At 44.1% G+C, this 18,962-nt stretch overlaps 1 protein-coding gene across 1 annotated transcript in view; it reads left to right on the top strand.

Moving 5' to 3' along the window:
• The window catches only part of TXLNB (taxilin beta), a 29,782-nt gene extending 13,431 nt beyond the window's left edge, over positions 1 to 16,351 (top strand). The window contains exons 4-9 of the mRNA XM_072857928.1: positions 247 to 441; positions 2,152 to 2,271; positions 7,579 to 7,653; positions 12,856 to 12,948; positions 14,065 to 14,160; positions 15,267 to 16,351. Of these exons, the coding sequence (XP_072714029.1) occupies positions 247 to 441; positions 2,152 to 2,271; positions 7,579 to 7,653; positions 12,856 to 12,948; positions 14,065 to 14,160; positions 15,267 to 16,031 (1,344 nt within the window). The 3' untranslated portion in view covers positions 16,032 to 16,351. The remainder of the gene's footprint in view (positions 1 to 246; positions 442 to 2,151; positions 2,272 to 7,578; positions 7,654 to 12,855; positions 12,949 to 14,064; positions 14,161 to 15,266) is intronic.
• The last annotated feature ends 2,611 nt before the right edge of the window (positions 16,352 to 18,962 follow it).

Genomic DNA, 18,962 nt, shown 5'->3' with positions numbered 1-18,962 from the left:
ATCCATCTTTATAAATGCAAATTCTTAGTTCCCTAATTTTTTCAAGGCCACTGTGTAATTTGCTCTGTAAATTTAGAATCATGCCTAATGTTGGAGCAGATGAAAGCAAGAAAATCTCCAAAGAGGAATGCAAACACGTATAATCCTTCAAAGGGAAGCCTTATGCTACTCCGAAACAGTATCTTTCTGGAACCGCTTATTATGCGTCTTACTTACATGACTGTGTTCTCTCCCATTTAACAACAGGAGGAAACAATTCAGCGGGCACGGGAGGAAGATGAGAAGAGGAAAGAAATAACTAATCATTTCCAGGGCACGCTGAGTGAAATCCAGGCTCAGATCGAGCAGCAAAGCGAGAGGAACATGAAGCTCTGCCAGGAGAACACGGAGCTGGCAGAGAAGCTGAAAAGCATCATTGACCAGTACGAGCTGCGGGAAGAGGTGAGAGCAACGCCCTGGCTGCCGCAGGGACAGGCAGCAAACCCGGCTTCCCCGGGGGAAAGCAGAAAGCATTGCCAGCCTGTCCTCCCCGCTGGCTGTTGTTTGGGTGTCTCGTGGAGGTAACGAGGGTAGCCGCCACCACACTTTGCCGTCCAAGCAGGGCTATGCATGCAGCAAGCCCACCAGACTCCGCGTGGCAAACTCTGCGGGCAAGGAGTTGTATGGGCCAGCACCCTGCCTGTGGCACCCACGGCAGCCTTGCCGCCGTGGGGAGAGGGGCCGAGGTGCCCAAGCAGCAAGGTGTGCTAGCTGCCTGCTAAGCTGCCCTCCGGCCCCCTCATAGCTCCCCCAAATCTCTGGAGAGCCCCCCAGCACCCCTGGCCTGCTTCCCCCTCCAAGTCCCCACCAAGCACCTCCCAGCTCCCATCTTTTTGGACAGCCTGCTCTGTTGGTGATGCCAAATATACTTTTGTCCTCTCCAGACACAGGTTGCTGAGAAGGGCCCTGATGTAAATGCTTTGACCTTTCCCCAGAAGCAGAAAATTAAGAAGACAGATAAAGGAGGCCCTTTGCATTGGAATAGATTCTTCTTTGCAGGCACAATGCTCACCATAAGATCTAGCAGATAATAGACAGATGGGAAATTATTCTTTCTGTAAACATTAGAGTTGGTCAGAAAATTTTGACACAAAAAACCCTCTGCAGTAAAATGCCAAACTACCTTTTTTTTTAAATGACAAACACTAACAAATACCACAATGGGTCTTTTTATTGTTTCTAAATACGTTTATTGTGAGCCTCGGTGCAACCAGTCAACATTATCATACTGAATAAAACATAAGTAATCTGTCCTTACAATCTGGAATGCCCGATTTGATACATGCATTTCCAAATCTGTTGCATCATGTATGAAGTCTTAAGCTGAATGAAGGAAATGTATGTTCCCGTCTTGTGGTTTCTATGAGAAGAAAATGTAAAGCAGAGGGATGCACTCAGAATATTTGCTCCTGTGCATTTTATCTAAATGAAGCAAGAGTGAAGAGGGCTATCGGCACCATTTACCTCCTGAAGATCACCAAAAGCCAGACCTTTTACAGGCCAGAGGAGGTCTCTGGTTCATCTGGTCTGATCTCCTCTGCATCCCCACTCATGTACTTTCACCCAGGCCCTCCAAGCCCACATTACGCATGTGAGGGCAGAGCAAAGGGGATGTACGGGGCTTGTATTTACAGAGAGGACGGTATGAGCTGTGCACATGCTCCCAGGTACTGCAGGTGCAATGTGTCTTTACACATTTATCCACAGAGTGGCTTAGATCCACTGGCCACTTAACAGCTCCAAAAAAGTGTGTCCCCTGCATATTTATTATTGACAAGCAATTATTTGATCTTCAGTTATACTGGATTATACTGATGACTTCATATGTAGACCACAGAACTGGCAAAGAAGCTAAGGCACTTTTAATTTTTTTTTTTTCTGTAATAAATCAAAGTAGATAATGTAAACAGGTTTCCCTTCCCATGCAAATTCTGGCACAGTTTTCTCTTATCAGCACTGTAGTTTTTTAGTAATTGCAATAGGTTGGGAGTCTTCCTGTTTTGCAATGGTTTTGTCTTACGAGTGTTCCAGTAGATAGCTGTACATGCATGAGCATGAAGGTCTGTGTACACAATTAAACCTGCGCATTCAGCAGAATTTATTTTCTTACAGCACCTTGATAAAATATTTAAGCACAGAGAACTTCAACAGAAACTGGTGGATGCCAAGTTGGAGCAATCTCAGGAAATGATGAAGGAAGCCGAGGAGCGACATCAGAAAGAAAAGGAATACGTACCTATCCTTCTAATCTGTCTGTCTTTTATCTAACTTTAGGCCAAAACGAGCCCTGCATGCTATTTTACTAATATATTGGTTCTTCAGGTCCAAGCTGGGATACGGTAGCAGAGACGTTTTTATTGCTACTGTCAGTGCTCAATGTAAAAGAAGAGCCCCTGAAAGGCTGCTTTCATTGGCATTTACAGTTTTTGAAGCAAACTGCAAGAGCGGTAGGTTAGAGCACGGAGTGCTCTCGCTAACTCACCGTTTCTACACAGTTGATCGTCGCGGCGTTGGGTCAGGTGATGCCATTAGTTTTCAAACAGCTCTGATATTTGATACTCCATCTCCTCACATGATAAATGAGCACATTTAAACAATCAGAGAGGAGAACAAGAACATGGGATTAAAGTGAGATGGCTGAAGGCCGGTATCCCCCCAGGCTCAGACCCTCCCCAGACGTCCTCCTGTGGGACCATGGGAGCTGCTTGCTGTGACGGAGCCTCCCCTTCCCTTTTGCAGAGGTTCCCCTCCCCATGTTGCCTTCCTGCCAGTGCCTCTGCCAGGCAGGAAGGGTCTGGGGCCGTTCAGCAGCCTCCTCTGCCTTCCTCCCTACCTGGCGGAGGGGACACCTCTAGCAGGGGGACAGTGAAGAGCAGGAGGGATGTCCCCCGCAGGCATAGCTGGGATGGGGGGAGGGCGCTCCTCCCTGTTCTCACACATTTTGCAACTCAATCAGACCAAAATTAATTTTCTCAGGCTGCCTGGTATTTTCGCAGCAATCCTGACATCTACGAAGGATCGGAGTTTGACACTGACATCTAGTCCCTCTTCTCAGCAGTGGCAGCAGCTGAGACTCCTCAGGGGGAGCGACAGGCTCTCTTCGGCTGGAAGAAAGCTTTAGTTCTCACCAGTCCTCCAGCTAACTCAGAAGCAGCATGAGAGAGCTCTAAAGAGAGGATATTTATCCCCTCCCTGTATCTGGAAAGAGATAAATTAGCACAAGCATGGCCAAAGTATCATAAAATATGGATGAAAATGCAGGGCTCTAAGCCCTGTGGATAGAGCACAAGGGAAACACAGCAAACGGCTCTCACCAAAAATTGCCCATAAGAGCGTTTATCCTCTTTCTCTGCACTGCTCTTGTGGCTGCGACACCCACTCCCGCTCAGCTTCACTCCCAGCTAAAGACTGAGGGGGAAGAGGAGCTGGGGCTTCTCCGTGTGCACATCTGCATGTCACTGCATGACAATTTGTGGTCCAGCTGAGTCCTCCCTGTCACTGTGGGGACAATATAAAGCCAAAACCCAACATTTCATTCATGACAGTTGATTCTTGGCAGATTCAAATCCCATGAAACATTTCCAAGAAATCCCTTACAATGACAAAGCAAATTTGGGCTTACTTTACTGCAGTCACTGGGAGTTTTGCTACTGAGTACCAGATTTCAGACACTGGAAAAAAAAAAAAAAAACAAAACAGATGTGAAAGACAGGGCATTAGCTCTATGGAAAAGCGACATATATAACCTTATAACAATGACCTTTCTTGCTGTGCCTCACAGAACATGAGTTTTGGGGCTGCTTGTTGCCTGTGACTGGCCCTGTTTCTAGCCAAACCTTCTTTGTGTATTTTATCCAGAACTCATATGCACAGCTTTGTTATTTTTATTTCTTTTAAAGCAGTGAAAGTCATCACCGTCTACGTTTGGGAGTGGGAGATTTTCTTTGTGGCTTTGCTGTATGTATGACTAGCACCTATGAAATAACAGGTTCGAAAACAAGCTACAAAGCCTTTAAATAGTGGGTGTATAATGATATGCACTGTGTACAAAGAATATTCTTCACACTGTCCAAACTAATGCTTAAAAACCCTGCCTTTGAGGTAGGCTGGTGATGTATGGCTAATATCACCTCAGAGAAAGGTACATTTAGCTGAAGAACTTAAGGGACTGGCCAAAAGCCATGCGATGAGTCAAGGCACAATTAGCATCTCATGATTCATCACAGGTAGCCCAGCACCCAGAGAGCTGGCCTACACTTGTCTCCCACCTCAATCATATTGCTGAGCGCTCAGTCCCACCCACCCAGCTATTGTGCTAGTGTCTGTGGGAGTAATGGATATATATGTATGTGTGAAATCAAGGTGGTTTTGATGGACTCCTCTCCTTTAGCTGCATCTCTCTCCAGCTCAGTAATGTGCAAAGTCAGAGCCTTACTGCATTTCAGCATCCTGTCATTTGAGGGAAGGGCTTTCAGAACTATAGACCAATTCTCTCCATACCATTTTTTTACATCCCTGTGCATGACTTTTGCTGCAGGATTCTGAAAATGTCTTTATTATTTTTTTTTTAATTCTTTTATCTATCACTCCTTGAAAGCTCACTTTGATGTCTTCCTATGCAGTTCTTCCATGTAGACATCTGTGTCCCTATACAAAACTTTGTTACCTCAGACAAGGAGAGATGTCCCCTCCTGCAGCCTCTGTACATCACATCTCAATAGGCAGGTCATCCCATTGCTTGCACAATTCACTCTACATGTGCAACTAAGAATGTGATTCCCTATATAAGGAGCAATGGTTCATACTGTGTGGCCTTCCTAAAGGGTCAACTTTACCTAAGAATGCAATTTTACTATCATCTTATAACTGGTCAATGTTACTTGGACTTCCTCCCCATACCATACATTTTTAGCACTCATAATACAAACTTTGATGTGCAATTAATTGCAGTTTAAAGCCTCTGTAGCTTTCAAGTATATGACTGGAAGGTATTGATCAGATTTCTACATAATTGGAATTTGCAGAGTCTGGCAGCAAAAAGGGAAGCTTAATTTTCACTAAGCCAGTCCCTAGATCCATGTCATTAAATGGGAATATATGTGCTTGGGGACTGGCTGTTTTAGTCCGGAGCATGATGTGACTGTCTCGGCCTCCAGCAGCTATCATAGCTCTAATAATACAGTGTAACATCACCACACTTCACTGAAGTGCTGCTTTGTAAACACCATATGCAATATTTATTAATTTCTTTATACTTCAGCCTCCTTGTTACCACTTCATAGCCTATTAATAAATGTATCAGTTCTCCTGATTCGTTTTCTCCCAGCTTGGTGTTTGCAGATGACCTCAGGCTGCATAAGAGCGCGTGTTAATTTGAGCAAGCCTCTCTGTGGCTTGCTTCCATTACAGAGGAGTTTATTAACTCTTGGATTTTTACTGGCTGCAGAAACTATGTGGGTCAATAAGAGAGAAGGATTCATTAGCAGGCAAAAGAAACAACTTTTCTTTGCCTTCTCTGTCCATCTCTTGTGCTGTGGCAGAAGGCATGGTGTGGGAGGTGGGACCTTTTCGTTATCCCAGGAACACCAGGTACGAAGGTAACCCTAGCAGAGATTTAAGAAATACAGATAAAAGCCCAGTTTTTTGAAGTAATGACTGACCTAGAGACTGGGTAGTTCTGAAGGTTTTCAAAGCACTTTTCATTAAATCATTCAAACAGGCAACTTACAGTTCCTAAAAAAAAAAAACCCAAACCCAAACAAGTAGATATCAAAGAAATGTGAAACTTAAAAATCCAGATTCCATCCAAACTTAAAAAAAAAATTAATTATTTTTGTGTATGTAAAACATACCCTCTCCCAGGAAAACAAATGCATGAACTGAGGGTCATTTAACCTAGGCCTACTCATACCATCTCTTTTTACTGGCTATGACAACCTATTTGAAATTTTAGTCAGCAAGATCTAAACTCAAGAATTTGACTTATTTCCATTGGGTTCAATAGAAAACATCAAATTAAATTCTAAAAATAAATATTAAGAGGCAGGTATAAAACAAACAGAACATGGTATTTCTTCATACAATGTATACTTGAGCTGTAAAACATTCTTGTCTAGGAAATTGTAGATGGTAAAAATTCAGTGGGTCCAAATCAAATGGCCAAACTGATGGAAGAAATATTTTTCTAGAGCTTATATGCATATATATATATATTCACATGGGCAACAAGTGTAATTCAGATAGTCTTTGTGCCACAAATAGCTAGAGACAGGCAGGGAATTCATTATGTTGTTCAGTCAGCATTTGTAGGGTACATCCTCAGCTCTTTTGCCAGGTGGTATTCAAGTAGTTTACATGTGTTATTTCCAACAAAATGGTTAGAATAAAAGTTTTTACTAGGGATCAAATACATTTTCTGCATGTGGTTTTACTCAGCTTTCCCTTCCAATATGAGAGTATGATCTGTTGACTTACAGAGTACTTTTATTTTCAATATATTTTCAGAGCCCAACTGTGCTATTTTAAACTGTACAATTTAATCCAACAGAAGAAAGCCCTGTGGTAAACTAACTTGTTTATATCTCATTTCTCAAGCTATCATTAGCATTCTTTTTCTAAAATACATTTGGCCTAACCAGTAAAAAGCTTTATAAATGTTTGGTAGGCGATAGGCACATTTCTTTAACACTTCAGTAAATGTTTCCTGCTTTCAGATTAAACCAATTGCTAGAATATTACTACGCACTTCAGAAGTGCAGACTCAGAACTGCAGCCTGGAAAAGTCTCTGTACCCCTCATTCCTGCAATTCATTCAGCCTCGACCAAGCCTCCCATCTGCAGCCTGCACGTCAGAATGTCATTTTGCTGAATACCTTGAAGTAGGGAATCACATCTCCCCAGGAGCAGCCAGGAATGAAACTGCAGTCAAGCTCTTCCTGGGCTGCCTCCTTGATCTAAAAGCGAGGCATTTATCACCCCAAGCTGGGATTCTCCGCTGATGGCATGTCACTGGAAATGGAGCCCAAAGATAACAGACACCAGTAAATGTATGACATTTACTATGCATTCCCTTTCTGAAAGCTTGCAGATTTTTTGAGGCACATCTGACTGTGACCATGCCCGTATCCTAAGTCCTGATCATTAATACAAAAAGGAGTTTGCCATTCACTGGAGAGCAGGAATTTGGCCCGAGCTGTGCTGAAATGAAAGTGCCAGAAAGTATCGTAACCACTCCCTAGAAATCTGGTGAAGATATGGTGAAAAAACACACTTTTTAGAGCCCGCTGTACTGCACACTTCATTCCAAGTAGGTTTTGAACTGCTATTCAAATATGCCTTTGCAAACCAAATGCCCTGTCCCACATCTCTGGATAGCACTAAATACTCAGTCTTGCCTAACTCCTCTGACTACATTCATCTGAAAGCTAGATGACTCCTTATCAAGGTAACAGTGGCAGAAGCATAGGTCGCTGGAGGATGAGGATTTCCATCTGATAAACTGGGGACCTAACAATTTTCTCTCTGTTGCCCAAAACACAGCTCCTGAACCAAGCTGCAGAATGGAAGCTCCAGGCCAAAATGTTAAAGGAGCAAGAGACTGTCCTGCAGGCACAGGTGACGTAGGAGAGGTGATTGCATGGTGTGCCTTTGTTTCCCAGTTTTTAACCCATGAGGCACATTCCAGGTAAAGTATCCAAACTACTTTCTATGTATTCCTTCTAGCCTCATTCTACATCCCACAGACTATTGCAAAGGAAACAGGTTATTTTCAAGCCAACTGTAAGGTAATGCCCATACTCAACTCATCCTGTGGCATGCGAGTTGTTTAGTCTGGAGAAGAGAAGGCTCAGGGGAAACCTTATTGCAGCCTTTCAATATTTAAAGGGGGCTTATAATAAAGATGGAGAGAGACTTTTTACCAGGGCCTGTAGCAATAGGACAAGGGGTAACGGTTTTAAACTAAAAGACGGTAGATGTAGATTGGATATAAGGAAGAAATTCTTTACTATGAGGGTGGTGAGACACTGGAACAGGTTGCCCAGAGAAGCTGTGGATGCCCCATCCCTGGAAGTGTTCAAGGTCAGATTGGACAGGGCTTTTAGCAACCTGATCTAGTGACAGATGTCCCTTCCCAAGGCAGGGGGGTTGGACTAAACGATCTTTAAAGGCCCCTTCCAACCCAAACCATTCTATGGTGCTATGATTTATGAGTGTTTACAATACTCAACCATGCAACAAGGTGGGTGCCTTGGCTTGATTATTCACCATAACTACTCTTCAGGCAGGTTTCTAATCCAGCAAAACACTGGAGTACATGCATGTCATGAAACATGTTTACCAAACTGGAGCTGATGTGCTCATGTGCTTTCCTGGACTGGGGTGTGAAGGCAGAGTTTTCATTTACTTCAGCAGGAATTCTGCCTACTAAGGGCTTATACAAAGGGGCCTCTAGGATTTCAGTGTTCAGTTAGAATTTGAAACATTCAATAAAATTAAATTACTTGCCAAAATTACACTAAGAGTCAGGCTGGAGTGAAAGGCAGTAAAAACAAGAACCAGGCAGGACATACTACACTTTGAGAGCAACGCAATAATCGACCTTGAATACAAGTGGAACCACTAGATGACATGCCGGACTTTCACATCAAAAAGAGACAGCATCAGTAGATTTTCCTAGACTTACAGAAAGTCACACAGATTTATCTTCTTTGACCTGTCATGAGAATGGTCCCCCCTAGCAGAGCTTGCGGGGGGACAGTCCTGCAGCCCCTCTGCAGCTGCCCAGCTCCTCACCCATCAGCAGCGCTTTGCATCACTCCTTGCTCACGGTTCTGGTAAGTTGTTCCAGCTCTGCCCTTGTAGATGGTCTAATTCCTACCTGTTGAACAGTCAAGAAAGGCTAGTGTTAAACTGATAACCTGCAAACATTTTAAAGGGGTTTGGTCCTTTACATGTTTTTTCAAAGGCTAAGATAAGCAGGTGGTGCACCAAAGAATATCACAGAAACTGCTGCTGACACCAGTTTGGCAGGTTCTGCAATCAAACCTCAAAGGCCTCCAGCCGAGTCCATCCAGACTGCAAACCTGCTCCCAATTTTCTCAGAGTGGTTTTAATTAAACTTTTATGTTCAACCAGAAAGAGTTTTGTATGCAGGCAGACCTCTGCAGCCAGTTTAATGAAACTGAAGGTATTGATAAAAGCCAGAATATATTAAGCATATATTTGAAATGGTAAAATTGTTTTTAGAAAAATCCAGTCAAACAAGTCTGCAAAGGCATTGATAACAAATGTGCCCCTTGCAGACTTGCGTAGATGAAAATTAAGTGATTCACTTGCTGAAATGCATGTAGTTAGCTGTTCTGCTCAAGTGTGAAAGCTCTTGTCATTTACACAGCAGCCTCCATTTGCAATTACTGGGAATAACATTATTATTATTGTTATTGTTATTATTATTATTTCCAGTATGGTAGCACTGAAGGGCCTCCCTCATGGACCAGATGCCATTGTGCAAGGTGCTGTGCAAGTGCAGAACAGAAAAAGCATAAAGAGCTCCTTGATAGATATCTACCAAATAGATATTAACAGAGGAACAACTGCCGGAAATTAGGAGAAGACACTGGCCAACAAGATAAGGAGAAACCATAATATAGCCCTCACTGCCTGCTATAGCGAGTGTTTTAGAGGAGGTGATGAATACCCACTGCTTCCTTGAGCTGGAAGGAACCAGGGGACATCAGCTTCATGCCAGCCTGTCTCTGGGCAGCACGGTGCACCCGAGCCAGCCAAATCTGGCCCTCCAAATAGTGACGGGATCTGGCACCAGCTCAGGGAATACACCCAAACTGCAGTGGTGCTTGCCAGGACGCTGCATGCCCCCCCCAGACACGTTGCTTAGGCGGACTTTTTTAGCTTCATGATTTGAAACAAAGCAAGAAGATAAAAGTCAGCTGAGGTCTTTAATTTTTAGTAGCCAGTGTAGTGCAACCGCTGGACTATGGCAACTGAGAAGAACGTAACAGGGCCAAAGAAAGGGGCGTCCTCACTGTAGCACCCTCACAGCATGGCGATGCCGAGACGCCCCTTCCCGAAGCCTTGCACTTACAAGTTCTCACCTGGCACCAGCGCTGCCTCCGCTCTCCCTGCCCGCGCTGTCAGGGCAGCTGGATGGGTGGTGGGCAGCAGCGAGGGGTCCCCGTCTCCCTAACTGAGGAGCACGAGTGCACGCTCCTAGTGAGAGACAGCTCTCACAGCCTGTTCCCAGCCACTATGAACACATGCGTTTATTATTCAAATTTAAATTGCAGAAGCTATTCTTGGTGCTGTGGTACTGCCTAGGGCCTCGGCTGAGATCAGAGCTTGCCCTGTTCAAACCTGAAAGGTTTTTAATCTAATTAAACAATAGGTGAAAGATGGGAGGGAAAAGCAGAGACAGAGAATTGAGGTGAGCTTTTTTAAGACAACGGCTCTGGGCTAGGAGCCCCGGTTTGCTGGCTCCCACTCCTGCTCCCTCACCTGGCTTTGGGATGCTCAGGCATTTCTCCTTAGAGCCAGGACATCGATTCCAAATGTCCCACTTGGTATCAGTGTCTGACTTATGCTGTGGCACTCGGGCTGCTAAAACAAATCCCTCTGCGTTTCTGTTTGTGCATAGGTCACAGCTCTGGCTACAGCCTAGTATAAATGCACACATGGAAGCTTCATGTCAGCTAGCTCCAATATTGACACCAGAGAGCTCTGCACGGATTAACCTCCCATGCCTTCACCCAGCTCAGCGGGGAAGGGCTGCAGCCAGTGCCATATTCATGGCCACCAAGACCCTAACTACCTAGTTTAAACTGAGCTCAGGCCCATCCACAGTGCGCTGCTATTATGGCCACGACATTTTCTAAGGGGCATCATCATCATAACAACTAACCAGAATGAACATGAATCATAACATAACTGTATTAAACCCACCCCACTATTAGCCACATTTTATAAATCTTCTTTTCCTCAGTAACTGAAGAGCAGTGTCAGGGGAGGGTGTGTGTTGGCTGGCACCACACAAAATAAAAGCTCCTAGCTAATCATTTAGTCAGCTCCCCGCCGGCGCGGAGAGGCCAGGCAGCCTCCAGCCAGACACCTGAATACTGCAGGCTGCTCTTGAACCTCCCATTGCTCTGCACCCACCCCGCCTCAGCCGCTGCGTGCTATGCCAATCGCTCTCTTTCTAACGAGAGCTGTCAGGCTGGACAGATGAAATGTCTGATCATCTAAACACTGCTGGGGCTGCTCTGGCACCAGAAGGGAGTAACTGAGTTGGGGCTGGTCTTCTTTTCCAAAGAGCAGATAACAATGCTTTATTTACATAGCATCCTGAATCATTTTGGAGCTTTGAAAGTGCTTTTCCCACTCAGAAAAACAGAAAAAGTAGAAACCAAGAGAATCTTACAGAAAAACTCAGATCCTTAGAACAATTTTTTTGCCAAAAACATCCACATATAAAAATATGTCTTACTGACAAAATACAGCCACAGATGAACTTTCAGGTGGCTACCAGGTGTAAACTGACAGCAAATAATGGAGCCCTAATCTTAAATGTTGGCACATAGCAACAGAAGTGAAGTGAAGTGAAGTGAAGCTGGCAGAAGAGGCTGGCAGGGGATTATTTTCTCTGGCCTTGCCTGCAGCTGCAGTCCACACACAGGCTACAAAACAGAGCTGACAAGGTGCCCTCTCAGCTCACTCAAGCCACGGTGCAGGGATGCAGCTCGAAGGAATTCAGTGCAGGATCACGGCGGTGTGAAGCGAAGGGTGGGCTTTGCTCAGTGGTGCCAGGTAACATAGGAAGGGAGCAGCGACGCTCCTCTTCAATGGTGGAGTCCAGTGAAGCAGATCAGGTGCTGCCCGGTGCAGCTCCCGGCCACAGCCTGAGCCACCGAGTGGGGACTGGAAAGATGGAAGAGGGAAAACTGTGGCTGCAGTGTGATGTGGGGACGGCTCTTCCCCAGATCACTTGGGCATCAGAAGCAGCGTAGCCAGGGTAGGACCCAGCTCCCAGCCTGGCTTGTTGGGTAATCAAGAAGGCAGGTAAACAGCTAGGCAGCCAGGCTGTACTGAGCTCCTCCACTAAAGCACGCCAGAGCTCACGCCCTCAAGTTAAAGTTGGAGTTTGGCGATGTCTGCATGGCGAAGCAAGGCTTAGAGCTCAGGCACAGCTCTGACCATGCTGGCTCTCACCTTGAGTTAGTCCCACTGCCTGGTCCTGCACAGCATCAGTGGTCGGACCAGCTCAGGTTAGTCCCTGCCGACGGAGATGGCCCAGGGATCACGTTATTTTTTTCCATTCTGTAGGTGTCAGCCACAATGGTATACAGAAAAGTATACAGGGCTTGTGAAGAAAGGCTGGGACTGGAAATCTCTGTAGGCTTTAATGCTGTCCTCTGGAAGTCTCCACAGTTACCTAGGGAAATGTTTTCAGAACTCTCCACTTCTAGTGAATTCTTTTGCTTCTGGGCACCCTGTGTAGAGACAGCATAGCTGCAACATTCCGGAGAATACCCCACCCATAATTCCCAGGTCTTTTTAAAATCACTGGCCTGGGTCTTTCTATTCTTCCTCAGTTTACCTTTCTGCAGCAGAGGCATCATAAGAGTTTGCAACCTTAAAAACATGCAGAGAGTTTCAGCTCCCTGATGTTTGTACTTCATGGTTTCCAAACAGAAGCTAATTTCCATGTCCAAACACAATACTTATTTTATTATCTTCTACCAAAGTAAAAGTTCACCATCCTAGAGACTGAAATTACTGTGGTTATTTTTTTCCCTGTTAATGCAGATCACTCTCTACTCTGAAAGGTTTGAAGAATTTCAGAAAACATTGACCAAAAGCAATGAAGTGTTTGCCACGTTCAAACAGGAGATGGAGAAAGTGAGTAACAGCTCATACCTGAACTCTGTGCTTGAGACTCTCCTTTTAGATTGTGATATTTCTCACTGCAATAATTTTATCTGGGATGGGGACATTGCTGACATTTTGGAGAACAATCTCATCAACATCCACACAAGATCTGGGGCACACTCAGCCACAACTGACAGCAGCTTAGACTTCAGCGCTGCAAGCTGAACATTTCACTCTCCCTTTCAGATAAAACTGAAATGGCCTTGAAGAACAAACATTTTACCTAAAACCTAATGTGGTGGTTGGGTACAGATCCCTCAGAGATACCAAAGGGGGAGTCTGGAGCTGCATTTGTCAGCCCATGTCTCCAGGAGTGCCCAGAGCCTCCTGGATGACTGACACTGGTACAAAGCGGTTGACACAGGCTACATGTCTTCCCACTGGAGTGGGTGGGCAGAGCTCACCAACACTTCCCCACCAACACCTTCCCACCATTAAGCCCAAGTGACTGTTTCCTTGCAGCTGGTGTACTTATTTCCTGTAATGAATGGGAATCAAAAAACAAACACACCCACTTTCATAATAAACGATGTTCTGCTCTGCCACCAGGGCCCAAAATCCTGGTGCTCTGATCCAGGCAACCTCTAATGATCTTCACAGAGTTCAGCCTGCAGAAAACCAAAGGGAAAGATGGTGCTATATAGCTAGCAGTGTATGCTGGAGGTAGTATAGAGGTGACTAATCCAGAGGGAACTTCCTTGACAGCGCTGGCTCAGAAGATACAAGCCCTTCTTTAACTTCCCAGCAATAAAACACTGCAGTCTTTGTAAAGAGGCAAACAGAATAATGTCACCTTTTCTCTGCCTTTTGTTTTTGTGATAGTTTGTACTCTGGGATTTGGCTACGCTTTTACACACATAATCAACTGGTCCTACTGTAGGACTACAGACTGGAGGCTGAAAGTTATATGGCAGCTACTTAAAACTAAATCCATCCCTTAACATAAATTATAACTTAGCATAGCCATTACAGCTGCTGGTAGCAGCGTTATGAGTACAGCCAAAGACCTAAATAAAAGGGCTGCCCTAGTTTTATCTGCAGCGTGGAATTCCTGTTGTGATTCAGCTTTTCCTCCTGCTTCTATAGATGACAAAGAAAATGAAGAAGTTGGAAAAGGATACTGCTACATGGAAATCCAGGTTTGAGAACTGTAATAGAGCATTACTGGACATGATTGAAGAGGTGAGTGGTCTTTTTCTTCTCAGGATGCACCTCTTCCCCCACATAATGCTTTAACTAGGAGGTGAGATGACCTGAAACAGCCAAAAGTCAATGAAAAATTTGTTCTTGAATCTAAGGGTCTTTTTTTCAAGCTACCTTGATAATTAGATTTCTTTTAAAAAAAGACAAAAATCCCAACTGCTAGGGCTTTTAGATTGTGCAGAGACATTCATTACGTCCATGAGAAACTGAATTATGTAACTGAATTTTAAGTGCTCTAAAAATGTGTGATTGTTAATGCTCTTACATAGAAGCAAATTGGCATTAGTTCACTTCACGCTACTTTCTTTCTGCAGAAGAGCATCCACCTAGGGAATTAATGTGTTCTAGCTAATGAACTTTAAATTCACACCTTTCGTTAACTTCCTGTGTAGACGAACTCTAAGAGCCAAAAGCAAGTACTGTGGCTCATCATAGTTTTAAACATGCTGTCACAGGAGCATTGCAGAGGAAATTCATAAGCATGTTGGAACTCATTCAAATAAGATAAGAGGCTGCCTGAAGTTTCACCCCAAACTTACACTGAACTTGGACCAGGTCTTTCTGGTTAGCTTTATAGCTCTGTGCTATTGCTATTTCTACAGGTTTCTGTAGCTCTTGTTTCCTCACTGGGTGTAGAAGCAAGAAAATGTTTCAGTTCAGGCTGCTCTCACAGAACCTAGAAGCCAAATAAACAAAAAATATAATACAGCTTGTTTTCCCCCAAATTCACACTCATGCCCACCAGAAGTCCAGGTGGGCTTTTGGATGCTTATCTATATGGACATCCACTATGTTTTTCCATCTCTACAGATTGTCAACAGGTATTTCTGCAAATATTTTTGAGTGAAGTTGATCTGAATCTGTATGGAGAATGCTAATACACTGCAGTAACAGGGGTGAATTTCCTCTTGAAGCTTCAGTACAACAGACCATAGTTATTGTAGAGCAGATGGTGAAAGCCAGCTACTGGCAGAGTCCTGTGAGGGCTGCCTAGCTCTCAAATTGTTTCCTAATTGCCAGTTCCACCAGTGAATTGCATGCACACAAAGTCAGTCCACACCTTTGTCTGATGTCTTTGACCACAGAAAGCCATGAGGTCCAAGGAATATGAGTGCTTCGTGCTGAAAATCCAGAGGCTAGAGAACCTTTGCCGGGCTCTGCAGGAAGAGAGGAATGAATTGTACAAAAAAATAAAGCAAGCACAGTTCCCTGAAGAGGTGAATGGAAATGACATCTTAGAAGAAGAAGACAACGCTGATACGAGCCCTTCCTCCTCTGAGCAGGCAGAGCTGCTCACTACTGACGAGAGCATGCTGAAGGAGCTGGCTGAAGCTTTCAGGGTGTCCCACAAGGCAGAGGAGTCCCTCCCAAGCAACAGCAGCAATCCAGAGACCTGTGGCACTCAACCATGTAATGCTGTCCTGGTGCCAGAGCTCCCTTCTCTGCTCACCCCCCAGTCAGAGGCTGGGAATCACTGTGAGCAGCCCAGCAGGAGCACACCAACACCCACTGAACACATGCCAGCATCCACTGGGAGCCCGCCAGCTCCCACTGAAAAGATGACAACGCCCATCGAGAACGTGCCAAAGCCCACCAAAAGCATGCCCGTGCTCCCAGAAAGGGTGCCAACACCCACAGAAAGTGAGCCAAACCCCCTTGAAAGCATGCCAGCAACCACCAAAAACGTGCCAACACCCACACAACACATGCCCACTGTCCTTGGGAATATGCCAGTACCCACGAAAAGTGCACCAAAAGCTGCAGAACATGTGGATGACCCAGCAGAGCAGTCTGTCCAAGGTCAGACTGCAGAGCAAACAGGGGACACAGACATGGAAGCAGTGGATTGAAGACACTGGTGTGTCCAGGCTTGTCTTCTACAAACCACAGCTCTACTTTGTCCTCTAAATTGATACCTTTTTTTTTTTTAAAGAAACAAAAAGTGGGTGCTAAAACGCACTCACATATCTGTAGGCAAATGTAATGCACTTCTCTTTGCTACCACTATCCAGTAATAATGGGTCTGCAAATTTTGCTGTCCTTCATCTGCTTGAAGCATAATATTTTCTTAATGACAGGAAAATACAACAAAATTACAGGATCTTTTTTCCCAGGCATAATGAGTCATCTCATTTGGCAAAATAATTTTAAAGTGTTGAAGTTTCATGTTTCAAATATCATTACAATTCACATACATATATTTAAAGATTCATAATTAGTTTTATGTATTTGTTATGACGTTGCATAAAAGATGGCCTACTTGGACACGTAGTGATTTTAATAAATGAGGTGAAAGGAATCTGTAATTATAAAGTAAAATAGTGAAACCATCGATGTGGTCAGCCATATCCAAGGAGAGGTGCAATAACAAAAGGTGAATTGTACAAAGTGTATAAGTAAACTACCACTCAGCACTATGTGGCCTGAACACCCACCAGCTCTTAGCCTTACCTTGAATTCGTCTTTTCTGCTTAGTGCTCTAAAAGAGGTTTTGTTTTCAACAGAACTACAGGGGAGGGGAGAATATATTTTCTAGATTCCTCATTAAATGACTGAAAACAACAGCAATTTCCAAACTGATGGTGATTCCCAAGGTAAGGGTCATAACCCTCTCTCTGCATCCAACAGAAACCTGCTAGTTTGTCATACTATTTGGGATCGTGAGCCCAGCAGAGGGGCTCATGGCTGTTGCCAGCTCACAAATGAGAACAGAAGTTTAGAAGTTGGTTGCAGATGCTGGCTTCTAGGCCAGGAGCAGAAAGCAGAGTGGAGCTGCACTAGAAGGTACCAGGATGTATACCAGAAGATACACCTGAGATCATGCTTCCAGATCGTCCCATCTCTCCCAGTCACAGCCACATGAACCTCTTCACCAGAGCTTCCTCCTGGCCCTGCTGCATGTGCTGATGCTCCCCGGAGAAGGGCAAGCACACTTGCCTGTCACCCCAGTCACTGGAGTGGAGCACAAGTAAATAGCCCAGAAGCAAACCAGGAAAGCAGGAATCCCTCTCACAGACACCTTCAGGGACTGGCTACATTCTCATCCCCTCTCTTGCCTAACTGGCTCTTCCTGTCTGCCTGCGAACACACCACTGCTTAAAAAAGTAGCCACCTTGTCAGAAACTGGTTGATTCTGGCACCAAGAACAAAGATAAAGAAGGAAGGGCACAATAGGGGGTACCTACCCAGAGAGCTGTGTGGTCTCAAGCAAGGAGACTAAGGTGGCTTTTTTGAAGAAGGTTAAAAAAATTTCTGTTGGCACATTTCTTGTTTCTCATCCCCTTCCTCTGAATTCAGTCTAGGCCTTTTGGAATCTGAGCTAGATAGCTTAAGAATTTGAAAAGGGCAATTAAACAAGATGTCCAGAGTCTGCAAAGGGAAATGTTACTATCAAACAAACCCATGTTTATAGACAAATCCCAAGAAGCCCTTGAAGACAAAGTGACTCATTCAAGCCAAAGTTGAAATACAGGTGAACCAAGAGAAAAGATGCCATCATTGGCAGACCATGGGAGACTGTGGTCACAGAGTCCTTCTGGCATGTCACCCTCCAAAAGCAGGGTTTGACTCTTTGCTTGCTGCCAACATGTTCCGCACCCTGGTTGCATATGTCTGTGTCTGCACTGCTTGGTCCAGCCTTTTTGAGGGCTAACCATTAGAGTATACAGAACGTGATTTGCAAAAGTTTGTTTGGATATGGCCTTACAAGTAGCTATTATGGCTACAGTTTTCAAATGGGGATGCCTTATGTTAGATACCAAGACCGATGGGATTTATTTCATGTCTTTAATCAGCTGAAAATAGACCATTCAAGTCTTTGTTACCTCAGGCTTCTTTTGTAAGCAGTGGAGAAGAACAGGCATCTTTTGAGGACAAGACTCATGGTAAGACTGGCATCCAAGACGGAAGAAATTACTTTCTCTCTGAAGATGCCATTTCTCTTCACTGATTCTAGAGCCAGCCTAAGACAACTAGCTTAAATTTAAAATGTCTATTATTAGGCATCTAAATTAGGCAAGATGAATCCCATCAAACATTCAGATTCAAAGCCCTAAGCGAATGGCCATCTCTAAAAACCAAGCCGCTTATGTGTCTGTGAAAATGTTAACGTATAACAAATCCTTATCCTAAGATAAAAAGTTATACTCACCTGATTTACTTATTTTAGTTTACATTTACTTGAGTCTGTAGAAATCTAGTTTCCATTACAAGTACAAGTTTTGTTTGTTGTTAGGGTGACTTTTAAAATTAATGCAATTTATATACACATTAATGGTTTTTTTCCTTTGTTGGTCTTGTTTGATTCTGTTGCCATTTTAGTAATTACCTGCATGAAACCAACTTCTTTTTCTTCAAGTACGCCCTTAGAATGCCTTTAATTGTTGAAGTTTTCTTATACATTCAAATATTCAATTACATAATAATGATCAACATGGCCTTGCAACGTTAACTTGGTTCCATTTTGCATAATTACTATGGTCGCATCTTTAATTATATAGTTGTTGCCTCATACCTTCCAACTTCAGCAAGCAGGGAGACAAGGATCCTACAGATAAAAACTTCCTACATAGTCATGATTGATTCTCACAGCATCATCCTTCATGAATAATTACACAACCTTCTGGGAAAATCACTCCCACTCTATTCCGCCTTCCTTATTTTCATCCTTTTAATTCTTGCATCTAAAACTGCACTCACATACCTCCAATTCCTATTACTCTGTGAGTTTCTACCCACGTACCTGTTGCTTCTCTTCTTCCATACCATCTACCAACTGCATT

Source organism: Ciconia boyciana, chromosome 3 (assembly GCF_034638445.1).
Source record: "Ciconia boyciana chromosome 3, ASM3463844v1, whole genome shotgun sequence".
Lineage (NCBI taxonomy): Eukaryota > Metazoa > Chordata > Aves > Ciconiiformes > Ciconiidae > Ciconia > Ciconia boyciana.
Note: the sequence above shows the minus strand (reverse complement) of the source record. Positions and strands in the feature narration are given on the sequence as shown.